The sequence below is a fragment of the Vidua chalybeata genome, chromosome 3, assembly GCF_026979565.1.
Source record: "Vidua chalybeata isolate OUT-0048 chromosome 3, bVidCha1 merged haplotype, whole genome shotgun sequence".
Classification (NCBI taxonomy): domain Eukaryota; kingdom Metazoa; phylum Chordata; class Aves; order Passeriformes; family Viduidae; genus Vidua; species Vidua chalybeata.
The window spans coordinates 68,877,558-68,898,983 of NC_071532.1; the positions used below are offsets into that span (position 1 = coordinate 68,877,558).

The window sequence follows — 21,426 nt, forward strand, 5'->3', positions numbered from 1 at the left end:
ACACAACATATGAAGCATCAAGGGGATTCTTAAAAAAATGTGACAATGATACTATAGCCATTAATAAAAGAACATATACGTGTTGAACAAGAACATTTTCTTTGGGGGACAAGACTGCTAATTAAATTTTAGAAATCTGTAGCAAAATACTGTGCACAGTACCTAATTTTAAAACAAACCAAACAAAAGGAATCCCCACATACTTAGCTAGTTCTACAGGGTTGAAAGATCCAATGAACCAGTTTGAATAGAATTGAATAGAAGAATGAATGAGATTCCCTTAGAAGAAGAAAGGACAAAGAAATAAGTACCTAATTCCATTAGCAGCTATGGGGTTGTTTTTATTAATTCCCCCCTCCACACTGCTTCCTAATGATTTACACATCAAGTTCTGAAGGCAACCAACATCTTTCCAGTAAGAGAACATAAGACAGAATTATTGCCAATCTCTGCCATTCACTTGATCAGAAGTTTTACAGCAGAGCACAATGAAATATTTTGACTGGGTACTACTCCTGCTGCTTCTCTGAGACACCACTGGCCATGTTTAGCCTATTACCTGCTAGAAACTACAAACATCCTTTTCCTTTCTTCAGAGTATGGACAGTGTGAAAACAACGTGGCAAGTGCTCTCCACAAGTGTCCAACAGAGTTCCAGAGTGCAGCAGCCCCAGGGAGCGGCACCGCAGGCAGGACAGCAGTGCTCAGAACGAGGGCCATGATGAGCAACACACGAGTGTCAGTGGTGGCTTCAAAAAGAACTTCTGAGCAGGCGTGACAAAGCACTGAGCAAGTGCAGCCAGGCAAGAATACAGAACAAGAGCTACGTTTCTCAAGTTCATATAGCCACAGTTTAAGGATACAGAACTTGCACTGGACCTGTTTTCCATATATGAAATTCTGTCACTTCTTTCAAAAGCAGGAAGAGTTACCACTTGTAGTTCTACCAAGCAGTATTCCTCCTTCCAGACAAACAGCTACAACATCTAACTTCATTAAAAAGTAGCATGGACATACTTAGTTTCAAACACCCATCACAGTGATGAAAATACCCCATCTTTCTTAATGGAAACATGATTTTTAAATCAGTATTTTAAAGATACAACTGTTATAAATTTCATATTAAGCTATTGTAGTCTGCTTTGTTCAGGTTGTCACTGATTAAATAATATTACAAGAGAAAATACAAGACAGAAAAATGTTTGCATTGCAAAGGTTTCAAAGTATTAAAGAGAATGTTCCTATTAGGCAGATTTATGCTGCAAGCAGAAACACAACTGTGAATATATTTACAAATATATCTATTTGCAAATATAAAGTGCTAAAGAAATTTTGTCATGATAAACAGAAACAATCTGTCAAAACAGAAGGGTGTTGGGTTTTTTAATCCACAGCATTGGAAACACCCAAAATTAAATAAATCCTTGTCATTGGATTTCTATAAATACTTAATTACTTAAATACAATAAGAATGTTCTTCTATTATAAGAGAATTGTGCAATCTCTTACAAGAGGATATTCATTACTTTCTAACCATCTGTCACTTCAGTTCTCCAAACACCACACCTCCCCAAAAAATCTAATTAGTTTTTATTCAGTCACACATTAGAAATGATGCTAGTGTGGATACCAAAAATGTAGTTTAATGAAGTTAATATCAAGGCATAATGGGAGGCGGCTTGCTGAACAAAATGGATCAGAAGGCAAAGAAAGGAAAAGTCACACCCTACTAATTCTACTATACATTTTTCTTTTCCCATTAAATAGGAAGTTATTTGCTAATAAGAAGAAAAAAGAAAGCTAATACAATATCATAGATAAACTTACAGGTAGTAAAGTTTTCCAGCAGCTGGAAGCACTCGTTTCCTGTAGTCTATTCCAGAATCAAGCTGGACTGTGCTGCAGTATTTCTAAAGAGACAAAAAAAAACAAAAAAAACAAAAAAACCCACAATCTTTCCTCGAGCCAAAGCTGTATTTACTATTGTCTGTGATACAGAGAAGACACACTGCTGTGATAAACCATCAGCACCAATATCATCTACAAAACTGAAATTCAAGATCTAAAAGCTGAAGTCTCATGTGCAATTATCAAAGCAAAGAAATAAGCTGAAAATCACTCACATATGATAACAAAAAGGTCTATCACAAGTCCATCAACTAAAAAATTAATATAGATTGGAAGCACATGGGATGAAATGAGGGTGGATATTACTCATTCTCTCTAGGCACTGCTTTGTTGCAGAAATTATTTTCACATTAAAATATACACCTTTTGAAATACAAATTTAGAAGCACTACAAGTTTAACGGAACACAAATGAATTCTAGCAACCACTGAACCTACTTCTATTTTATAAGCTAAAAATAATTTTATCTTTTTCTTCTTCTAAGAAGAGTAAAGATTTTATAATACAAAGATCAAATATATGAACTACACCAAGTTTTGCTGCAAAATGGACGAGGGGGGAATAAACAAAGCTTTATATCTAAAAGATTTTATTTCATATTTGCAATGTCTTAATTAACTCAGAAAAGGATCTTTTTTGTTCTCCTTTAAACAACCTGTAGGATTCTAAGTGTGATACAGATGTCCCTGAGTAGTTACAATTGCTTCTGTTAGAAAACCCAGCTGTACTAAATGGTGTTTTTTTTGATTCAAGGCCTGAGGCTGAGAGCAAAATTCTCACTATTGTCAGTAGGATCAAGATTTTACCCCCCCACTCCGACAAAGGAAACAGGTCTGCTTATCTGTTATGACTACTTCCAACACTCACAGCTTCTGTGTGTTATATATAGCAAGAAGCATAAGAAGCTATAGAAGAAAGAGAGGAAATGTTTTAGCATTTTAGAAAATACAGCTCTATCAACAATTTAATTAAAGCAATAAAACTTTTTTTAATGTAGTTCAACACCTGTAAAATTCTTCCATTTGCTAAAATCCACTAAATCAGTCTGCTTCTTTAATACTCCTGTTCAGTGTTTCATATTCTACATGTTCGAATTTTTCAAGGTCTCCTTGAGGCCATTCAAATAATTCATATAAAAAATTGGAAATGTCAAACCTCAGTCAACTACATTTACTACAGGAAAAACATTTAGAAGAACTACCATCAGTGATTTAAGGAAAAATGGCGCTTTTGAACAAATGCTTTGCATAGGACACAGATCACAAATATCTGCAGGAATTACTGTGATGACTCATTGCACTAATTTTTTGCCCTTGGCTATCAGTGAAAACTATATACCTACTTTAAACCTCCAACTTCTCTGCAAAGAGATACAGCTGAAGAAAGAAGGTAAAAAAATTCAACCTGAAAGCACAGAATCCCAGGAAAATCCATGTATCTTTAATTCCAGTAAGTGAAAAAGCCATGTTAATCAAATCATTATCTTGGACTAAGGCTACTGCAAACACAATAGGATTGGTGCTACAATATTATTATAATCTATTCCCTTTCTTTTTGAGAGCTCACAAAGAAAGAGAATAACAGAGCAGAAGATAAAAGTTCCAGAGGCATGTAATAAATAATATGCACAGGGGAGGGAGAATGTTTAAGCTTTTCTTCAGCATCAGTCTGGCAGCCAAGGCCAGAAGGAAGATTACTGAAATTTCACAGCAAAGCTAGTTCATTTAGCTTTTCTTTGCCAGCATCTTTCCACCTAATGGTTTATTTTTCCAAAGTAGTACATTAACTTAAGTACTATTTTCTTTATGTTAGTAGGGGAAAAACCCTGCAGATTACTACTACAGCTTTGAGGACTATGAAATTACTTAAATTAACTTTAGATACTTGCAAATTTAGTAATGCTGTTAATCATTATGGTTTGTTTTTTCCTGGAAACAAGAGATGGGAATCTTTAATGAAGTCAGCCTCATCTCTTTGGCCTTCAAGTCAGATTTATAAACTCTACTGCTCCCTCAGGGTGTTTTGCATAGTGAAAAGTGAACACAGGCCCATATATACTTGAGCATTCCATGACTATGGTAGGGTTGAAAGAACAAAAGCACACCTGAACACTGTAGCTGGTGTAAATTTGTTCCCTGATATTTACAGTGGTGCTGGAGGCTCAGCTGCCAATGACAAGCAAGTGTCCTGTGCACTCAGATACAGACTTGTACTGGGCTATATTATGCAGGTCAGTGCAGCTTGATGAAACAGGAGTGGGTGCCCAGTGCTACATTGTTTTAGTCCACTCGTGTTCCAGTTACAAACTTATCGCTCCTTACATGCACCGCCAGCTTTCATGACTCCATGACATTACACTGAATGAGTTTCAGAGGCAAGAACCTTGGAACTGAAAATGTAAATACCACCAATACAGCTAAAGAGAAGATGCCTTTTTCTTTTTTTTTTTTCTTCCTTCTCTTTTCTCTGTCTTTGAAGTAATAAGTATTATCACTCTTCAGGAAAAACTACTATCATTAGTGATTCTAGTTAAAACTTGTGTGTTCAAAAAATTATGTATGTTTTTGGACCCCTTTTAAAGTACAAACATTGCCTAACAGAGATATTTCTTTCACTACAGGCTTTGCTTGTATGTCTGTAATGATGTACAATTTTTTATTCTAATATGATACAGCATGATCTAGTTTATTTCAAAAAAAACCTGTTACATATAAGACCTTTCAGCCAAAAATGCAATAGCAGAATCTTGTTCAGAGATCTATAAAATACAGTTAATATAGTCCTAGTGATTTTTTTGCTTCCTTAAGAGGCGAAAGTCAACTGAACCAAATGTAAACAAAATTTATAAAACAGAATTCTGATGTACAGCAGTTTTCTGTAATACTGTAATGTTTTCAGTGTAAGCATAAAAGCAGAGGACAGCTAACAGGAACCGAGAATACTTAGTCCTTTTGAAAATATTTGGCATTTTACTCCTTGGAAGTTCCTAAATAATTGACATGTTTGGTCTCTCCAGACTGATGGTCAGTTCAGGAAGATACTCTGGCCATTTAGAGATCATATCTTAAATACAAATAAAAGAGGCATAGGAATTTCCTAACCCTTCTACAGGTTCAGGTGTCTATCCATACTCATTGCTAATTATTTTCACTGAGACACTTCAAAGCTCACCCATACCTATTGTGTTAAGACACTATATGAATATACTTAAAATGAACAGCTCCTGCCATTCAACTCAAACATCACAATCTGAATCACAACATGCTCTCAGAAAACAGCCCTTTAAGACATGATTCCTGCAGTTCGATTATAAGCTTTGCAGGGCAGGAACAACCTTTCCTTATGTGAATATATGATGAGTACAGATCTATAGCTGCTAATGGAAAATAACATAACAAAAAAAAGCCAAACCACCAAACAGAAGTGGCAAATGTTATTTACAGAAGCTGAGCTCTGCACAATAGAGGAGAGAAAAGGTGGGACAGCAGCAGCAGCGGCGAACCAAAGGGCAGTAGTAGGAGGACGGCTTGCACTGCCAGACAATAACACCACCATCTCTTCTCCAAGTTAAGAATGTACCCTTGGAGATAGCTCTAAAGGGAGATGCAGCACATGGTCACCTTTGCTCACTCAGAAAGGTCACAGAGAAGTTATGTGCTGAGTAGAGATCCAAAGGTTTTCTTTTTGGGGTTTCCTCTGTCAACAAGGGTACCCACCACGATTCTTTATTTCTGCACACATAAACATTCACTTATCCATTTCACAGGAAGGCAGAAGGAAAAATATTCATATTTATAAATAATTTTTTTAGTATACACACTCTAAATGTTAAAAAGACAGCGTATAATCAGAATATATAACAAAAGAAAATAAAGCACACCAAAATAATGTAAATGTCCAAGCTAAACACTTAAAATACTAGATTTGCAACAAAGAAAACCAGATACATGGTTGCATGGTATGGAAAAACAAATCCTGCTCACAAGTGTAAGAATGAAATACTGAGTATCAGAGAGGGTGCCTATGTGAGTATCACGATGAATCTTGTCTACCCTTTACAAGTATCAGCAACATTATTCTCCTGTATCATGGTACTAAAAACTCAGTACTATAATTTAAAAATCCAGGAAGTTTGGAGAGGGGTGAATAGATAGGCTTCTCTACTTTTAACTGTTCAGCTTCTTAGAGCATGGGGAAAACCCCTCTAAGATTATAGAAGTTAGAAGTTATATAGAAGTTCTACTTTTTCCATCTTTGGGCTTCCTCATCCAGTACGGGACTGATTAAACCTACGGATGTGATTGCGTTCTCACACTCACTAATCGCCATGGAATCCTAATCAACAGCCAAAGAACTAATTGGAGTGCTCAGGTTGTTAGCACTTAATTGTCAAATCCATAACTATAACAGTTGGTTTCCATCTCTTAAGATGGAGTTTTAAATTTTCAAATTTCATTTTGGGCTAAACTCCTTTCAAAATAAATACATAATATTGAAGCTACAGTCAGTCTAGTGGAACCATCCACATTTTCTAAGAGATTTTCTATTCTATTAAGATATTTAAAGACTGACTTACCCTATTCAATTCAAATGCATAAAATTATTCAGCGATACAATTTCTTGTGAAGTCATTTATGTATTTATGTATACAAAGAGCAAATACAATTACAGAATTGAAAATGCAATTAGTAAGTTAAAAATGCAGCATAAGCATGGACTCATTCCCACTGAGTGGCACAAAAACTTTTTATTCCAAAAGGAAAACAAAAAAAAGGTAAAGCCTCATGGCTCAACTCAAGACACAACACTTAAAACAACCACCTTTAGACAGAATAGATAAAATTAGACTGTCAATAGACCTACTCTAGAAAGTTATTAAATACAGACTAACAAATACTTTTTTTTTCCAGTAATCACCTCTGATATTCTTTTATTGCTGCAATCAAGAATGGTAGCTATTAAAATGTTTAACTGCTCAAGAAATTAAAGCACACAACAGGACAGATTATTATGAAGAAAGAAACTTGAGAAAATGTCACAAGGTAATCCAGGTCAGCTGGATAACCAGCAAGTTCTCAAGACATGTGTCGCACATGTCTCCCCTGTGTCACAAAAAGCCCTGAAATGCTATGGATGGCCTTGCGGTCCACAATAAACACTGCACTAAGTATCATGTGCTCTCTGAGCTCACATATTCTGATCAGCTTGTAACACTTGATAATGCAGGTGAGTAGATATTCCTTAACCTTGAAGATCATCCTAAGTCCACCCAGTTACCATTCTCTGCTCTGAATTTTAATGGTATTAAAACAAAAAAACAACATATAAATCATTTTATTAGACCATAAGAATAGACAAACTAATCATCCCACAATTCTAATCAGCAGCCAAAGAATTAACTGGAGTGCTCAGATTAGCACTTAGCTGCCAAACCCACCCATCTGAGGACCTCCAAAGAAGGTATAGGGGAACAGAGATACAAGAGTGCTTCAATTTAGGAGGACTGTCACCTTAATTCCCACATGTGCTGAGTTTCCACAGCCTTGGGTCAAATCAGATGTTTGGAAAATGCAGTGGCAGCACTGCAGTATCAAATGCTCATTTTCCATATGAGCAAGGAAGACTACAGTTCTATCCCCAAGCAGGCAAAGCTGCACAATTCATACTCTTGGCCTCTGAACAAGCCCATTAGAACACCTACTATTACTAACCATGCCTATCTAAGAAGTGCAACTTCCAGCCACTCTTTCTGAGGAAAAGGAATCACAATTTTCACACAGACCTTTTCAAATGCATTCTCTGATTTGGTCTCCATTTACAATACACAGGATCACTAATACTCCTTTCATCCAGGAAATCAGAAAATAATTAGATTGTTCATTTGCAATCATTCTTCTCATACATTTACATTCAGCCTAAGATGTTCTCCCATATCACACAACCTGTAGACATGTGATGAGAGTCACCAGCTAGCAGAAAAAGAGTTCCAGGTAAACAAAGCTCACTAGACTTAACCATTTTATTTTTCATTATTTGACTCCATATAGTGTTAAATTATCAACTAGAATATTATTTCTTCCTTAAGCAATTTCAAGAAAAGGTTTCTCCATCCAAAGGATAGTATTACAACTGGCATTTTCTATAACTGTGGTAGAACAAGAACCATCTTAAGCAAAAACGTAGTAAGTAATGAAAAAAAATTGCTATACATAATACAAAATATTGATATACAAAGCATACCCACAGGTTTTTAATTCACTGTACTTTCAAAATCACCAGTATGTGATAGTCACTAGAATGTGAAATTTCAGAATGTGAATCTGGTCCAGCTCATTAGCTGGACAGGTCTGTCCAGAGCCTGCTGAGAGAAGTGTACAAGGGTAAGTGCAGTTTCCTCTCTGGTGCAGCTCTACAAGGAGATCAACCAGACTGTTAGTCATAAGCATGCATGGTACAGGTGAGGGACCTTCAAAGAGCTGCTCCTTTTCTCCTTTTGCCTTACTTGAAGACAAAAAAAGCACAAACAACAAAAAAAAAAAGGAAATTAATCAAGTCTGTAGCACTCCTAACTTTCTGCTCCACTAATCCATGGGATTGAGATGTACTCAGGGAGAGGAGGAAGCAGAAAGGGAAACACCAGGTATTTGGTGGCAAAGAAAAACTTGGTCTAAGCATTGTTGGATGTACATATATTTTTTGTCTCCTTGTTCAGATGTTGTTGAAACAGTAGACTTTAAAGAAAATGTCAATGAATCCTCATAAGCACTATACATGACCTCTGGGGTAATTAGCAATCATTCAAAAGCAACAAGACTAAAGTGTTCTATTCTTTATTACTGTCAGCTCTTTTCTTGATCAGCATTTTAATAAAGATGGTTCATTGCTAAGACAGTTTCATGAATCAGTCATAATTACATTCTGACATGCAGTGAATAGTAAAGTAAAACTAAGTATCACTTCATCAACCTTTCTAACCTTTGTGCAAGTATTAACTGTAAATAATTTTTACACAATCTTACAACAGAAAATCTGCATATTTCTTAGCTTTGTACATACTCTACCCTAACTGAATTTCCTGTGACCTATACCTGAAAAAAAAACCCCAACATTACAATCAGGAATAATTACTTATCTGGCATGGTATTCAGGTACTGCCTTTCACAGACCAAATTAACTTCAAGCAGAAAAGGCTATTTGCTCTATAAAATAGTGCAATGCTTTACAGGGTTAACTAAGGGGTGTTTTACAGTCTTTTCCCCTATATTCTTCTGCAATAATGAAATATAGGAAATTGTTTCAATAGCCTCAGATACTTCATGTTTATCCCAATTGTAAACACTGTTACAAAACTAAACAAAAAAAAAAAAAAAAAAAAAAAAACAAAAAAAAAAAAAAAAAAAATTAAAAAAACTCCCAAAAAACCGCATGAACAAATGTGGAGGAAAACTTTCGAAATGTCATCCAAGAATCCTGTACAATATCAGGGAAAGTAATCACTCTCAAGTTGATTTGGGATAACAAGCATTTTGCTTGGAATTATTTTTCAGTGGACTTAGAGCAAAAACATCTGGGAAAATAAATGCTGCCGAATATAACTTTTTCAATCAATCTTTTTCTTACACTTGTGACAAGAACATTTAAACTTAAAAACTGAAGAGTTTAGCAGAGATAAATTGAGAGGCAAAATTCATTCAGTGGAAGTTGCACAAGTTTACATTACAGCCTTCAAAACTTTAACAACTAAGAAACCCCACCATTCTTGCTACCACAAGGAACATACGATCTATTGTACAACTTTTCAATAACTTATTTTAATGTCTAGCTACAAATCAGCTACCCCCTAAGAAGAGGAAAAACAGACAATTAACTTGTAAAATAATGGTGCATGAATAAAAAGAGACACTCTTAAAGTACTGTTCTGTGAATAGTATTTCAAATATTCAAACAAAAGTGAAAGAATTCAGGAGGTACAGATGTGGCTGTGCCAGCTCAGAGACAAGTAGCCTCTCCTTTTTCCAGTCAGGGAACAGAAGAATGGCAGAGTAAACTTCCATGCACTAAGAATTACACTGAACAGCGCTCCTCATTTCGCATCACTTCAGAAAAAATCTTCCTTGCAGAGTAAGAATAAATACAAAAGAAAAAAACTCCACCTGCAAACTACAAATCACTGCAAAACACCCAGTTTTGCTAAAGGACCGCTAATGACTGTAACTTTCAATCTCCTAATAAGCAAGCTGTGGCGTTCTGCGAGAAACAAACACCAAGAGTTCACGCTGAATTTATAACATGATGTTTCCTAAGCTAAGGGTCAAATTCATCCCAATACATGTACTTCACTGGAATTATACCCTGGACCAAGTTATTTATCTAGATTTCTTTTATGCTGTTGTTTTTCTTTTTAACATTTGATTTGTATTTCTTTTCCCCAGTATTAGCCTTTGCTCCTGCCAGAACTGTTGGCAGGCAGGAAAAAAAAAAAAAGGAACGGGAAAAAAAAAGTAGTCATGATTTACAAAACTGAATTTCCCAGATAATAATAAAAAAAAAAGCTATTAAGATCTAAACAAAGGCTAAAGATGGCTTACGCTTAGCTCTGATGAGGTCCACTACCTCATTACCCACAACTGAAAACTTCTGATGCATTTTGTTTCAAGGGAATCCAAAAGTCCTTGCTGTAAAGCAGGCTGGGGGGTGCAGGGTCCATTCACTCTTTCTGTATCACAACCATTATGTAAGAAGTATAAAACACTGCCTTTATGCTGCCAAACCACAATGACTCTTCTTACATCAAAGGGTTTTTGCCACTAGGGTTTTTTTTTTTCTCTGAAATTTATTCAAGCCAAGGGCAGGGAGACAACAATTCATACACGCTAATTACACCTAATTATCTATTCCTTTTTTTTTCCCCCCTTTCCACCAGCTTCAGCCAGTGTTATTTGCTATCTGAGTTTCTCACAACCTCCCCTTGCCCTGTCCATCCAACTCAACAGCAAAGTCTTTGAAGAAAACAGTTGTGGCTTCTTAGAATTTTAACAATATAAGGTTCAACTCAAATTAAATTATTCTATTATTAGTTTTGACACATTTATGTGTTAAATATGAAGGCCTCTTGGTTAATTTGGCAAATTCCTCACATCTCTTCACAACTAGAATTGCTGGTAACACCCTCTCTTGTAGGAGCTTCTCCTCATGCTTTCTTTTCATGATCTAAATGAAATGTTTATTGGATTAAAGTTCTTCTCTGCAGACCTCCACGGTGGCCTGTGACAAAGAGCTTAAAAGCTTTATTAATTGGCTCGGGCTTTTCAGGGGGAGGCAGGACCTCATTCCACATTACATCACAAGCAAACAGAACTGCCACGTGTAATTAGACTAATTTACCCCGGGACAGCAGGAATCAACTATTTCATATCTATGATATGCTTTCCTTTACTCATTTTAATCAAGGAACAAACAAAACAAGAAAGAGCTCAGGAGATCCTAACAATTTAAGAAAGGGAGAAGGCAGGAAGCCTGGCACAGAGTTACAGAAGCAACTATTTCATCCTAAGATAAAGTTTTGATCTGCATCTAAATAAACTGTCTAGGAGAAAGTGTCTAAGACAGATATAAAAAGTAAACAAACTGAACAATTAATCCCTGAGAACACAATAAAGCAATAGGTACATTATAAAATATTGTAACAGTAACGTGCTCTGAACTAGACAATTCAAATAACATTTGTGTTTAAATTTAACACACACACAGAGGCTTAGAAGGCTGGATGCAGAAGGGATTGGTAGCTTCTAATCTGACACCTTCCTTTCTATATACAACATTTTATTACTTGATAGTCTCACAAATTTATCAAACTAAGATTTCCCAGAACTTACACTGAGGTTCAAAAATACTTGCAGCACAAAATACTTGCAATCCTGCTGTATTTCCTATTTTTATTTTTTCTATGTTTAATTAGGTACACTTCACAAAAGATGAGCACTTCTATTACTTGCACAGAGAGAGAACAAGAACAAATGCTCCTTCTACTTAGGAGTTTGCTTGGTTACATACTAAGAAGGGAAACAAAAGGCCCAACATCTTCAGTAATGAAAAAGTCAATTGATAGGCGAAGCCATCACAATATCAAAGGCCTAATCCCTGCAATTCTGACTCAGGTGACAGTTCACAGGGGTCAGAGTGGCTGACACTGACCTCAAAAGCAGGTTTTAACTATTCAACATACTGAAAGCTGCTGGGCTATCACACCATTAGACTGGAACAAACTGACAAATCAATTTCATCAAGGAGATGACTTTTTTGGGAGAGGGGGGAGGAGAGAGGCAGATCCGCCACTCAGCAAATCCCTGCATTTCTCACACAGGTGGTTGGACAAAAGCTGACTGCACCATCAAAGACATTTTATATCTACCAAATGCCTTTGTACAAAACTAACTCCCACAATTTCCTTAGGGGTAGCTCTAAATGTTTTTTAAACAAGTATTTTTCATGTTCTCATACTAAACTATTGAAAACTGAAAATGCTTTTAAATTCCTCAGTTTCTTGCTTTGTAGGAAAGGGTATACTTTAATTAAAACCACAGCCAGCAACATTGCAAATAAATAATCATTAACTGATTTCAAGAAAGACAGGGCAAAACAGTGTATAAATAATGCATTGCTTTCTATTTGAGAGGAGTGTACAATGTTTACTTACAGTTAAAAGTCATTTTAACCAAATCGTTTTAAAATAAATAATTCTTTGGTCCCTAACAGCAGAAGAAAAAAAGGAGAAGAAAAAAAAAAAGACATTAAAAGTAATTTCATATCCTACTGACAATAGATTTCTGAGGCTGATTCCTCCCCTTTACTCAAAGCAAAATGCAGGTAGCCAAAGCCAAATATTTTCTTCTAAAACTGGGCCTTTTAAAGTTATACTCAGACTAAGAAGGGCCCTAAAACTTTCTGACTTTCAGTTAAAATTTAGACTAGTGCAAGTCTACCACATGAAGAAAACCTGACAAAACACAGAAGTTATATACTTGGTACTTCAACACAGCTTGACATTTTGAAGCTTCATGCTACACTTCCAAGAAACCGTTGGAATCGCCAGAACTGCTCACTCAAGTTACAGACTCTACACAGCAAATTATTTGAGGAGATTTCCTTCCTGATTTTCCAGAGAATTGAACTAGGCACTGAATTAGAGTTAGGATTTCAGAATGGTTAAGGGTTGATGTAAATGTCTTCATTAAATGTCTGCCAAAATTAAAATGTTGCCAAAATTACTACCAAAACAGTAAATTAAAGCATGCTCTTTTTTTTTGCCTTTTTTTTTTTTCCAAGAGCCTCACATAATATCTTACATCAAGTTGTTAAAGATTAGCACAATGTTGATGTGCTTGGGGGCAGGAAGGCTCTGCAGAAAGATCTGGACAGGCTGAATCCATGGGCCAAGGCCAGTGGTGTGAGGTTCAACAAGGCCAAGTGCTGGGTCCTGCACTTGGCTCCCAACAACCCCAGGCAGTGCTACAGGGCGACAGAATGGCTGGAAAGCTCTACAGCAAAAAAAGGACCTGGGATTAAAATTTCTCCACCAAAAGGATTTGTCAAGCATTGGAACAGACCACCAAAGGAAGCAAGACACCATCCCCGGAGGAAAGACAATGCAGATGTGACACCTGGGGACATGGTTTAGCAATGGACTTGGCAGTGAGGGCTTAACAGTTGGACTCAACAGAATTCAAGGTCTTTTCCAATCTTAACAATTCTGTGATTCCAAGATACATAGCTTTATTTGTAAATCAGCTTTAAAACATTTAGAAACTTTGTATATTTCTTTTAGGTTGAGAGTAACAATTTTTGGAGTGTTTCTGCTCTCTGCATTTGAACAAAGTAATTGTGAGCAATCAACAGTTTTCTCAAGAATGGTCTTAAAAAAAAATCACATAGGAATTCCACACACTTTAAAATGCTCAGCAAGAGATACTGTAAGATTAAAAACTCAATCAGAAGAGACTGAATCGAATTACAATTATAGAATTAAAATATTGTTACTCCAATACTTCTTTTATCTGTAAAGCTCTATCTTTGTAAAATTTCATGGATTGAAGAAGCACTCTTGCAGAAACAAAACCCTTTCATAAGGAATACTGTGTCCCAAAGAATCATAGCCACAACAATGAACTGATCAATTCAGCGTCTTCCCCTGTTTATAAAGCTTTGAGTTACGGGATTAAAGAATCGCTAAAAAAATACACCTCAAACTATTTAATATTTCAAAAGAAAAGAACATTGGCGTAAGATCAGAATTGAACAGGGAGCGCACACAGGGCAAAAAAAGCTGCCAGTGGTGTTACTGAGCTGCCCAATGACACAGACCAGGGGCTTTTATGTAGCTACCACCTGTAGGACCTGAAGTTTTCATGTATCTCTAAAAATTGGAACTTTTCAGTTGCAACCTCACATAACAGTCACTTGCCCCAGTAATCTACCAACTAGAAAGACAAAATGGACAAACTTTGGAAGATAGCTGTATCTTCCCTAGAGTGCTATTGCACCCTTTTGCTTATTCCACAGAAACTGGTATACAGTTGTCTTTGTAAGAAATAGAACTCAAACACAGATACTGGAATTACATAGACAGTAGAAAATAAAAACAAAATTGAGGATGAACATGGGTAACTCTAGATCTGGGGAAGAAACCATTACTTATGATCATTTGAAGACAAGAAAAGATATTTGTGTAACAGTCACCCAGGTATCTAGAAAGTATGTGTTCCACTGACAAGGAGTGAAAAGAGCCTGAAATCTATTTCAAGTGAAGCATCTCTTCACAGAAATATACTGCCAATAGTTTCCATTAATTCCACCTTCCCAAGAACATTGAAAAGAATTTGAAACTCCTGTGTTGAACTTGAACTCCTTTTAGTGCTCAAATCTTATTTTAAGATTTATGATCATGAAAGTTAATTACTGAAAAAAACAAACAAAACCAACCCACATATTCACTCCCACTAAACCCCAAACAAAAGCCATCTGGGAGGCTCTGAGCCCAGAGAAAACTATGACAGGAGTTAGTCTCAGCTGTCAAAGCCAGTACCAGGGAACAGGTCAGATGAGATCGACACTACCACAGACATACATGGCTTGGAGTGAGGGAAAATTTGAGAAGACAGTAAATCAAATATTTGCAAGCAACCAATGCAGTGTTTTCCTTCACATTTTCATGAAAATTCTAGAACAGAATTATGCACAGAATTCATTTCCTCGTCACAGAATTATGCACAGCTGAGGCAGAAGCTACTTTATCCATTCACACCAATGCCATCACACAGATTCTACACACATCGGGGAGGCCTAAATCTGCATTTCTCAAACCACCAAAGCCAGAATATCAGTGTAGTTCTATCCACACCTTTGTAACATAAAGGTCAATGGTTAAAATCTTACTCTAGAATACATTTCAGTGTGATTTTTAAATGCTGACTTCTGCTGTATTGAATTAAAAATGTAGATTTCATTATTTTTTTATTAATAATTTTAATACCATGCCCTTATCCTTCCACTTTCCAACTAGGGTGAGAGAAGCGTTTTGCAAATAAGCTTCCTCTGATCCAACTTTTGGTCATTATGTCTTTGGGAAAGAATAATGTTACACTGGTAATATTTATTAAAGTGACATTGAAGGCACATATATTTAGAGCAGTGTTAAAACACAAAGGTGCTGGGAAAAAGAACAAATTCAGTATTTTAGAAAGGCCCTTGTGAATTATGTTAACATTTGCTTCTCCCTTCATTCATTATGATGATAATTTTCATCTGCCTCTAGACTGGGTTGTACTACTTGTTTCTTTTTGCAGTACTCCATCCTCTAGACTAAGCCACCTTTACTGCTTCTCTCAGCATTCCATCTGTTCCCTATTAAAAATTTTTTATTACCTTCCCAGTCCTGATGAGGTGTTCTGATGCATAAACTACATTTCACATTTTTTAATTCAGCTAGCTAAAAAGACAAAAAAGGAAACTATAAATAAGCATACATTATAGGTATTCTTAAAGCCTGACAATCACTGAAATGAAAGAGCCTTGTGTTTATCAGGGAGAAATCTTGGAGTCAACAAAGAAAGACATAGAAAAGAATGATTTGCCATGGTTGCTGCATTTCAAAAAGCAAATGCATATGAAACTACTTCTATGCTTGAAAATACTCTATGACTGGGAGCTCTCATCCAATGCAGCCAGCTACAAAATAAACTCTTTTCAAGGATCTGAAATGGAAGTGGGTTGTTCATTTATTTTTATGTTCCTTACTTTTCTAAAGTCATCCAGGTAAGAACCACTCTCACTGGTAACCTCCCTGACTTCGTACACAGCCATTCTGAGATGCACCAGAGTGCCATCATCATGTCAATGGCATATTAACTTTTAAACCTGGTAGTTGTACAAATGTCAGCATTAGATGGGATTTTCAAAGGTTCTTAGGCAATTAAGCAATCTTTGAAATCTTAAAGGGCGCACTGAAAATGCTAGGCACTGTCAGCAGCTTTACTGCTGACCACCTGAGCAGAAACATCCAGTCAATGCATCAATTCAGCAATTCCAAATCTCCTATCACAAAGCCAAACCTGCCTACACTCTACCTTACAATTCTTTTATGCTAGATACCAATATAGTTAACATTATTTATGTGTTTATTCTAGCAATACTTCTGTGAAGTAGGGAAATGCTGCTATTTCCATTTTGCATGTCATGTCAATCCAGGCAGTGCAGGATACAAGAGCTGTATGTTAGCCCCCAGTAACAGAACAACACAATTCTAGCTTGCGGATAAAAAATATCTGCAACTTGTCCAGAACTTTTAAGTGTCATTTCAGCTTATATTCTTTTTAACAGCAAAATAAGCATCAATTGTGTTATTCACAGAGAAAAGATCCTCCATTTTTTAATTTAAATGAAACTATTACAGTTTTTGACCTCCCACAACACAACATGCAGACTGAAGGAAGCCTGCTTCAGAGCCGCTGCTTGTTGAACATTACGTGAAGCCTCACAAAGAGCCATTGAAAAAACTACTTACACACAAGAAAGACGCAGAAACAAGGTAATTGAGGGGTACAGAACAAACCCTACTTTCCTTACATCAAAGTAGCTGTTCTAGCATTATAAATGTAAGATATCCACAAGTACAACACAGTATAAATATTAGAGGGACACTATGTTACACAGCATACCTGCACCAGCAGGAAAGTCTTATCCAAACAAACACTTTCTGCTGCCTTAGACAAAAAGGTAATTTTTTTTGTCATGCTAAAGAAGTCCAGCTTTAAAAACATGTTAATTCCAGAAGGAAAAAGTCCCTTCTTGCCTTATCTTCAATTAGTTTTACTCAGAATAGTTAAAGCAGATATATATAATGTGGAAACTTGCATCAATGCAATCCTCTACAAATCTTCTACAAATTGATTAATAAAGCAGGCAAAACTGAAAAGCATCGAACAAGTGGTTCTCCTTACCTTCAGCACAGCAATGAATGGTACAAAATTAGCCCTCTGAAGACCATTTTTATAGAGATCTGAAAGAAAGGAAATCGGTACCATTTTGCTACTTAGTCTTAATAACGTCAGCTTGTCTTCTAGTCTAGCAAATAAAACTCAGTGTTGCTAGACAGGAGGAGGAACAAAAGGCAGCAAGGGAGAGCTAAAATCCATTTCTCTTATTTTACTACACAAAAATTCAATACAATCTTAAGAAGAACAGAATGTCCTGAGAAGTGTGAAAACAGCAGGGAGCAAAAATTTACTTAGATCTCTAATGACATGTAACTAATTCTAGCAGAAGAAATTAGAGCAGCATCTGTTTTAAAGCAAGGGTATAAAAATATTTGTAATGCTGGGTATAGATTGGTACAGATTCTAAGGCCAAACCATGCAACTGCTAAACCCAAGTATTTGGCAGAGGACAAAACCCCCACATAAACTAAAAATACACAATTTGTCTTTACTAAGTTAGCATCATTCTTATTTGATGAACTGTGGTACATTTTATCTTCTAGAAATTCTGCCAGGTGTCCCCTCCTCAAAAGCAAGAAAAATGATCACCTCTAAGGCCAAAAAAGTGAAAATTAAATTAAAATGTAAATTTAGGCATAGTTGCTAAAAATACAACTGAATAAAGAAAAAACTAGTATGTTATATAACAAAATGCAGATCTGCATCATCAAACAAAATACAAATTAACAAAAACTGCAAAGCAGCATTTTTCATTTTACTTATCTCTATATTTATACAATATAAACTTTTCTTCTCCAGAAATTAACCAACTGCCCAGCAAGTTCATAACAGAATGACTTCTTTAAAAACACAATCACTTAAAACTATATGATGATCTGCTCTGTTTCATTTTCAGAAGCGTTATAAAAAGGCAGCTTAGCACCTATAACTGGCAGAAGGAATGAATAAGAGAACACAGACAGCTGGCAGAGATATCACCAAAATTCCACAGAAAGCAAGTGCCAGGTTATGATTATACCTTATATTCCCCATAAGGCCTGAAGGCTACAGCTACACTAAAGCTTTTATGCTTTACCAATACCTCACGGTGGACAGAAGGTGCTGCATCCATGAGACAGCAACAGGACACTACAGAATGGTTTTCACAAAACTGGATATATATGTGGAAACATTTAGAAAAATTATCAGTAAAGGCAATTCCATTACCCTAATTACTAACAAAGTTCTAGGAAGCCATGTATCATGCTCATTCCCAACTCAGCAAATCAGGATGGCCATACATTTGTTAAAATATATAGCAATCAATTGTGTATTTACTTGCAAAAAGTAGTGAACATGTGACAGTAGTGTAAGACAGCTACTCTCATTAGTTCTTCTAGCTAATAGGACTGTGAGCTTTGTATTATGTCTCTGTTTCATGAGATCAGAAAAATAAACAGTAATTTTGGTGGAGAAATGAAGCCAGGACTCCTCAAATACAATCTCAGTATTTCCCCTTACATTCCCCCAGGGCAGGAGTTCAACAAAGTTACATGCATCACTAATGGTCAGCAGCTGGGCACATCTGCTCTCTAATGAAAAAGCCACTTCTCCCCCTTGTATCCACAAGAAACAAATCTCTCCATTCACTCTTAAACCTTAGTGTGGCATATTACACTAACTTAACTCCCTTTCCTGCAGGGGATGTCAGACACATCCTGAGCATTCACAAAGAGTGACCAAAGAAGAGAGAGGCGTCAGCCAACACCCAGACTGTAACATTTCAGCTCTGGAAATGCTGTTCTTATCATTCCCTGGGGTACTTAATACAGGTGATGTATTTCAGGTTGATACAGTGACTTAATATATACGAAAAACAACCATACAACAATAAAGGTCACAAACTGACATCTTGATTTAAAACATTGCCTCCAATCCTTAAGTTATGGTAAAAAATTCTCCTGAACTTTAAAGAGCAGTGCTTCAAAAAACCAAGGATGGCTCTCAAGTGAGTAAAGCACCAGCATTCAGTCTTTCTGTAGTCAACGCAACTACAGTAGTTACAATTCCATCTTGTTTGCGCAAACAAGGAAAATAAGCCAATGGGAAATAATTTTCTCCCCTAATAAAAACATTCAGGTGGGGTTTTTTTTGTTGTTGTTTTTGTTTGTTTGTTTTTTGCTAAAATAAAGTTCATTGTAGAATTGCCCATCATTAGTGATTGTTTTTACTCAATTAATTTGGGTAGGAAAAGTAATGGTTGTTACAGTTAACACTTTAAGGTAACTCTTCAGTATTTGAAATTGATCAATCTGAAATGTCATGCAAGTTTGTGCATTATGCTAACTGCTAATGCTATACAATACAAATATTATTCTCCTTTACAAAAAAATTACAGGTACTGCATGGTTAAAACCCATACAGATTTGGGAACTTTGTAGAAGGATCTACTTAACTAGTCACCAGAAATGACTAGTCACTGTAAAAAAAGAGGTAGAAATGGAAACAACTCTCCACTTAATTCTCTCAAACCAGCTTGTAAGAAAGTAAGAATGGCATCTTGGTAAGTGGCTCTCCTTCAAGCTGGTGGACCACATCTCCAAGTTTCTGAGTGAGAAACTGGGAAGGAATGTGATATCATTTCCCTTCTTTTGCAGGATCTGATCTTTTCCTATCCTTAAACACATTCAATACAAGCAATATTTTACCCCTCCTAAACTGCCCTGTGCCCAAACACCCTCTTACTGGTTTGGATAGAGTAGAGGAGATGAGAAAACAGAAGGTTTTGAGAGTGGTGGAGGAAAGCACACTCTGAGTTCGAGATACAGGAGGGGTAAGATTAAGTGAAAAACATTTCCTTCTTTAAGAACAAGAAAAAGCAGGGAACAAGCTGGGATATCTCTGATTCTTGTAGTCTACAGAGTTCATTAGTATTAAATATTGTATGATATAAATACAATTGTTTTGTAAGATACTGAGATTCATTGGATTTGGGTAACACTGGTAGAATGTTTGTTTTTACCTTCTGGCGCCCTGTTAGATGTTGCCACAACGACAACCCCATTTTGGAAGAGATTTTCAAAAAGCTGCTTCAAAATCATGGCATCAGCAATGTCAGTGACCTGAGAAGACAACACATTTGTTATATCTTGCTTTCAGCTTCTGCTGCAATAGATCTGCAAGTGGCTTTGTAGCTAGGAAAATGCTTGTTAGTGAAAGCCATGGAAAAAGATTCTAATTATTGCTTGGTGAGAAAAAAATAAAAGGGATAATTAATAAGCAGTGAATGTACCACAGTCTTTCAAAACTTGCCCACTCTTTATTGCGGAACTCCACCATTTCTTTACCAATTGCTAAATGATTCCATGTTAACTTCTATTATAAAACTACAGGTGGGAGACACAGAAAACAGACCTAAACATTTAAGAGCCTACTTAATTAGGAACAACATGAAAAAAAAACAGAAGATAAAAAGAGATACACACCGGCTGTTTTACATTTCTATTACCTTTGAGGCAAAGGTTTGCAGAGGTGAATTTAAAATGGTCATGGGACTTCAGAAATAAAGACAAGTAGCCAACTATACATAATCAGCTGCTGTTGAAAATAGAATGATATGACATAGATACTATTGTGTGATTGTTGCAAAAAACAATTCAACAGATGGCCCATCACAAAAATAAGCAATTTCATTGTTCTTTTTAAGTGCCTTCTATTACTGTCCATGAATAATCAAAAGGCAGGCAGTCACTTCCAGCACAGTCAGCCTCTTCTAACCTTCAGGCACAAAACACGAATGAAAAATAAAAATGGGTAGGATAAGTGACACTGGGGAGGGGTAAGGAAGAAAAAATGACTACAAGATAAGCCATTAAGTAAAATTTCTTTTAGTATCTTAATTTTAGCTTAACAAATTTGCTTTATAGTACCAAGAAATAAAAGGATACAGGAACAATGCTGTAAAGAAATATATCAAGTTTTTCTGAAAAAACAGCAATTCATATTTTAAAGGAGTTCACCATCTTAATACACAAACCACCTTTATGAT

At 36.1% G+C, this 21,426-nt stretch overlaps 1 protein-coding gene across 1 annotated transcript in view; it reads right to left on the reverse strand.

Annotated features, from left to right (window-relative positions):
- AFG1L (AFG1 like ATPase) overlaps nucleotides 1–21,426 on the reverse strand; it is a 64,698-nt gene that overhangs the window by 22,956 nt on the left and 20,316 nt on the right. The window contains exons 6-8 of the mRNA XM_053938313.1: nucleotides 20,401–20,500; nucleotides 17,403–17,461; nucleotides 1,828–1,910 (exon numbers count right to left, since the gene is read on the reverse strand). Of these exons, the coding sequence (XP_053794288.1) occupies nucleotides 1,828–1,910; nucleotides 17,403–17,461; nucleotides 20,401–20,500 (242 nt within the window). The remainder of the gene's footprint in view (nucleotides 1–1,827; nucleotides 1,911–17,402; nucleotides 17,462–20,400; nucleotides 20,501–21,426) is intronic.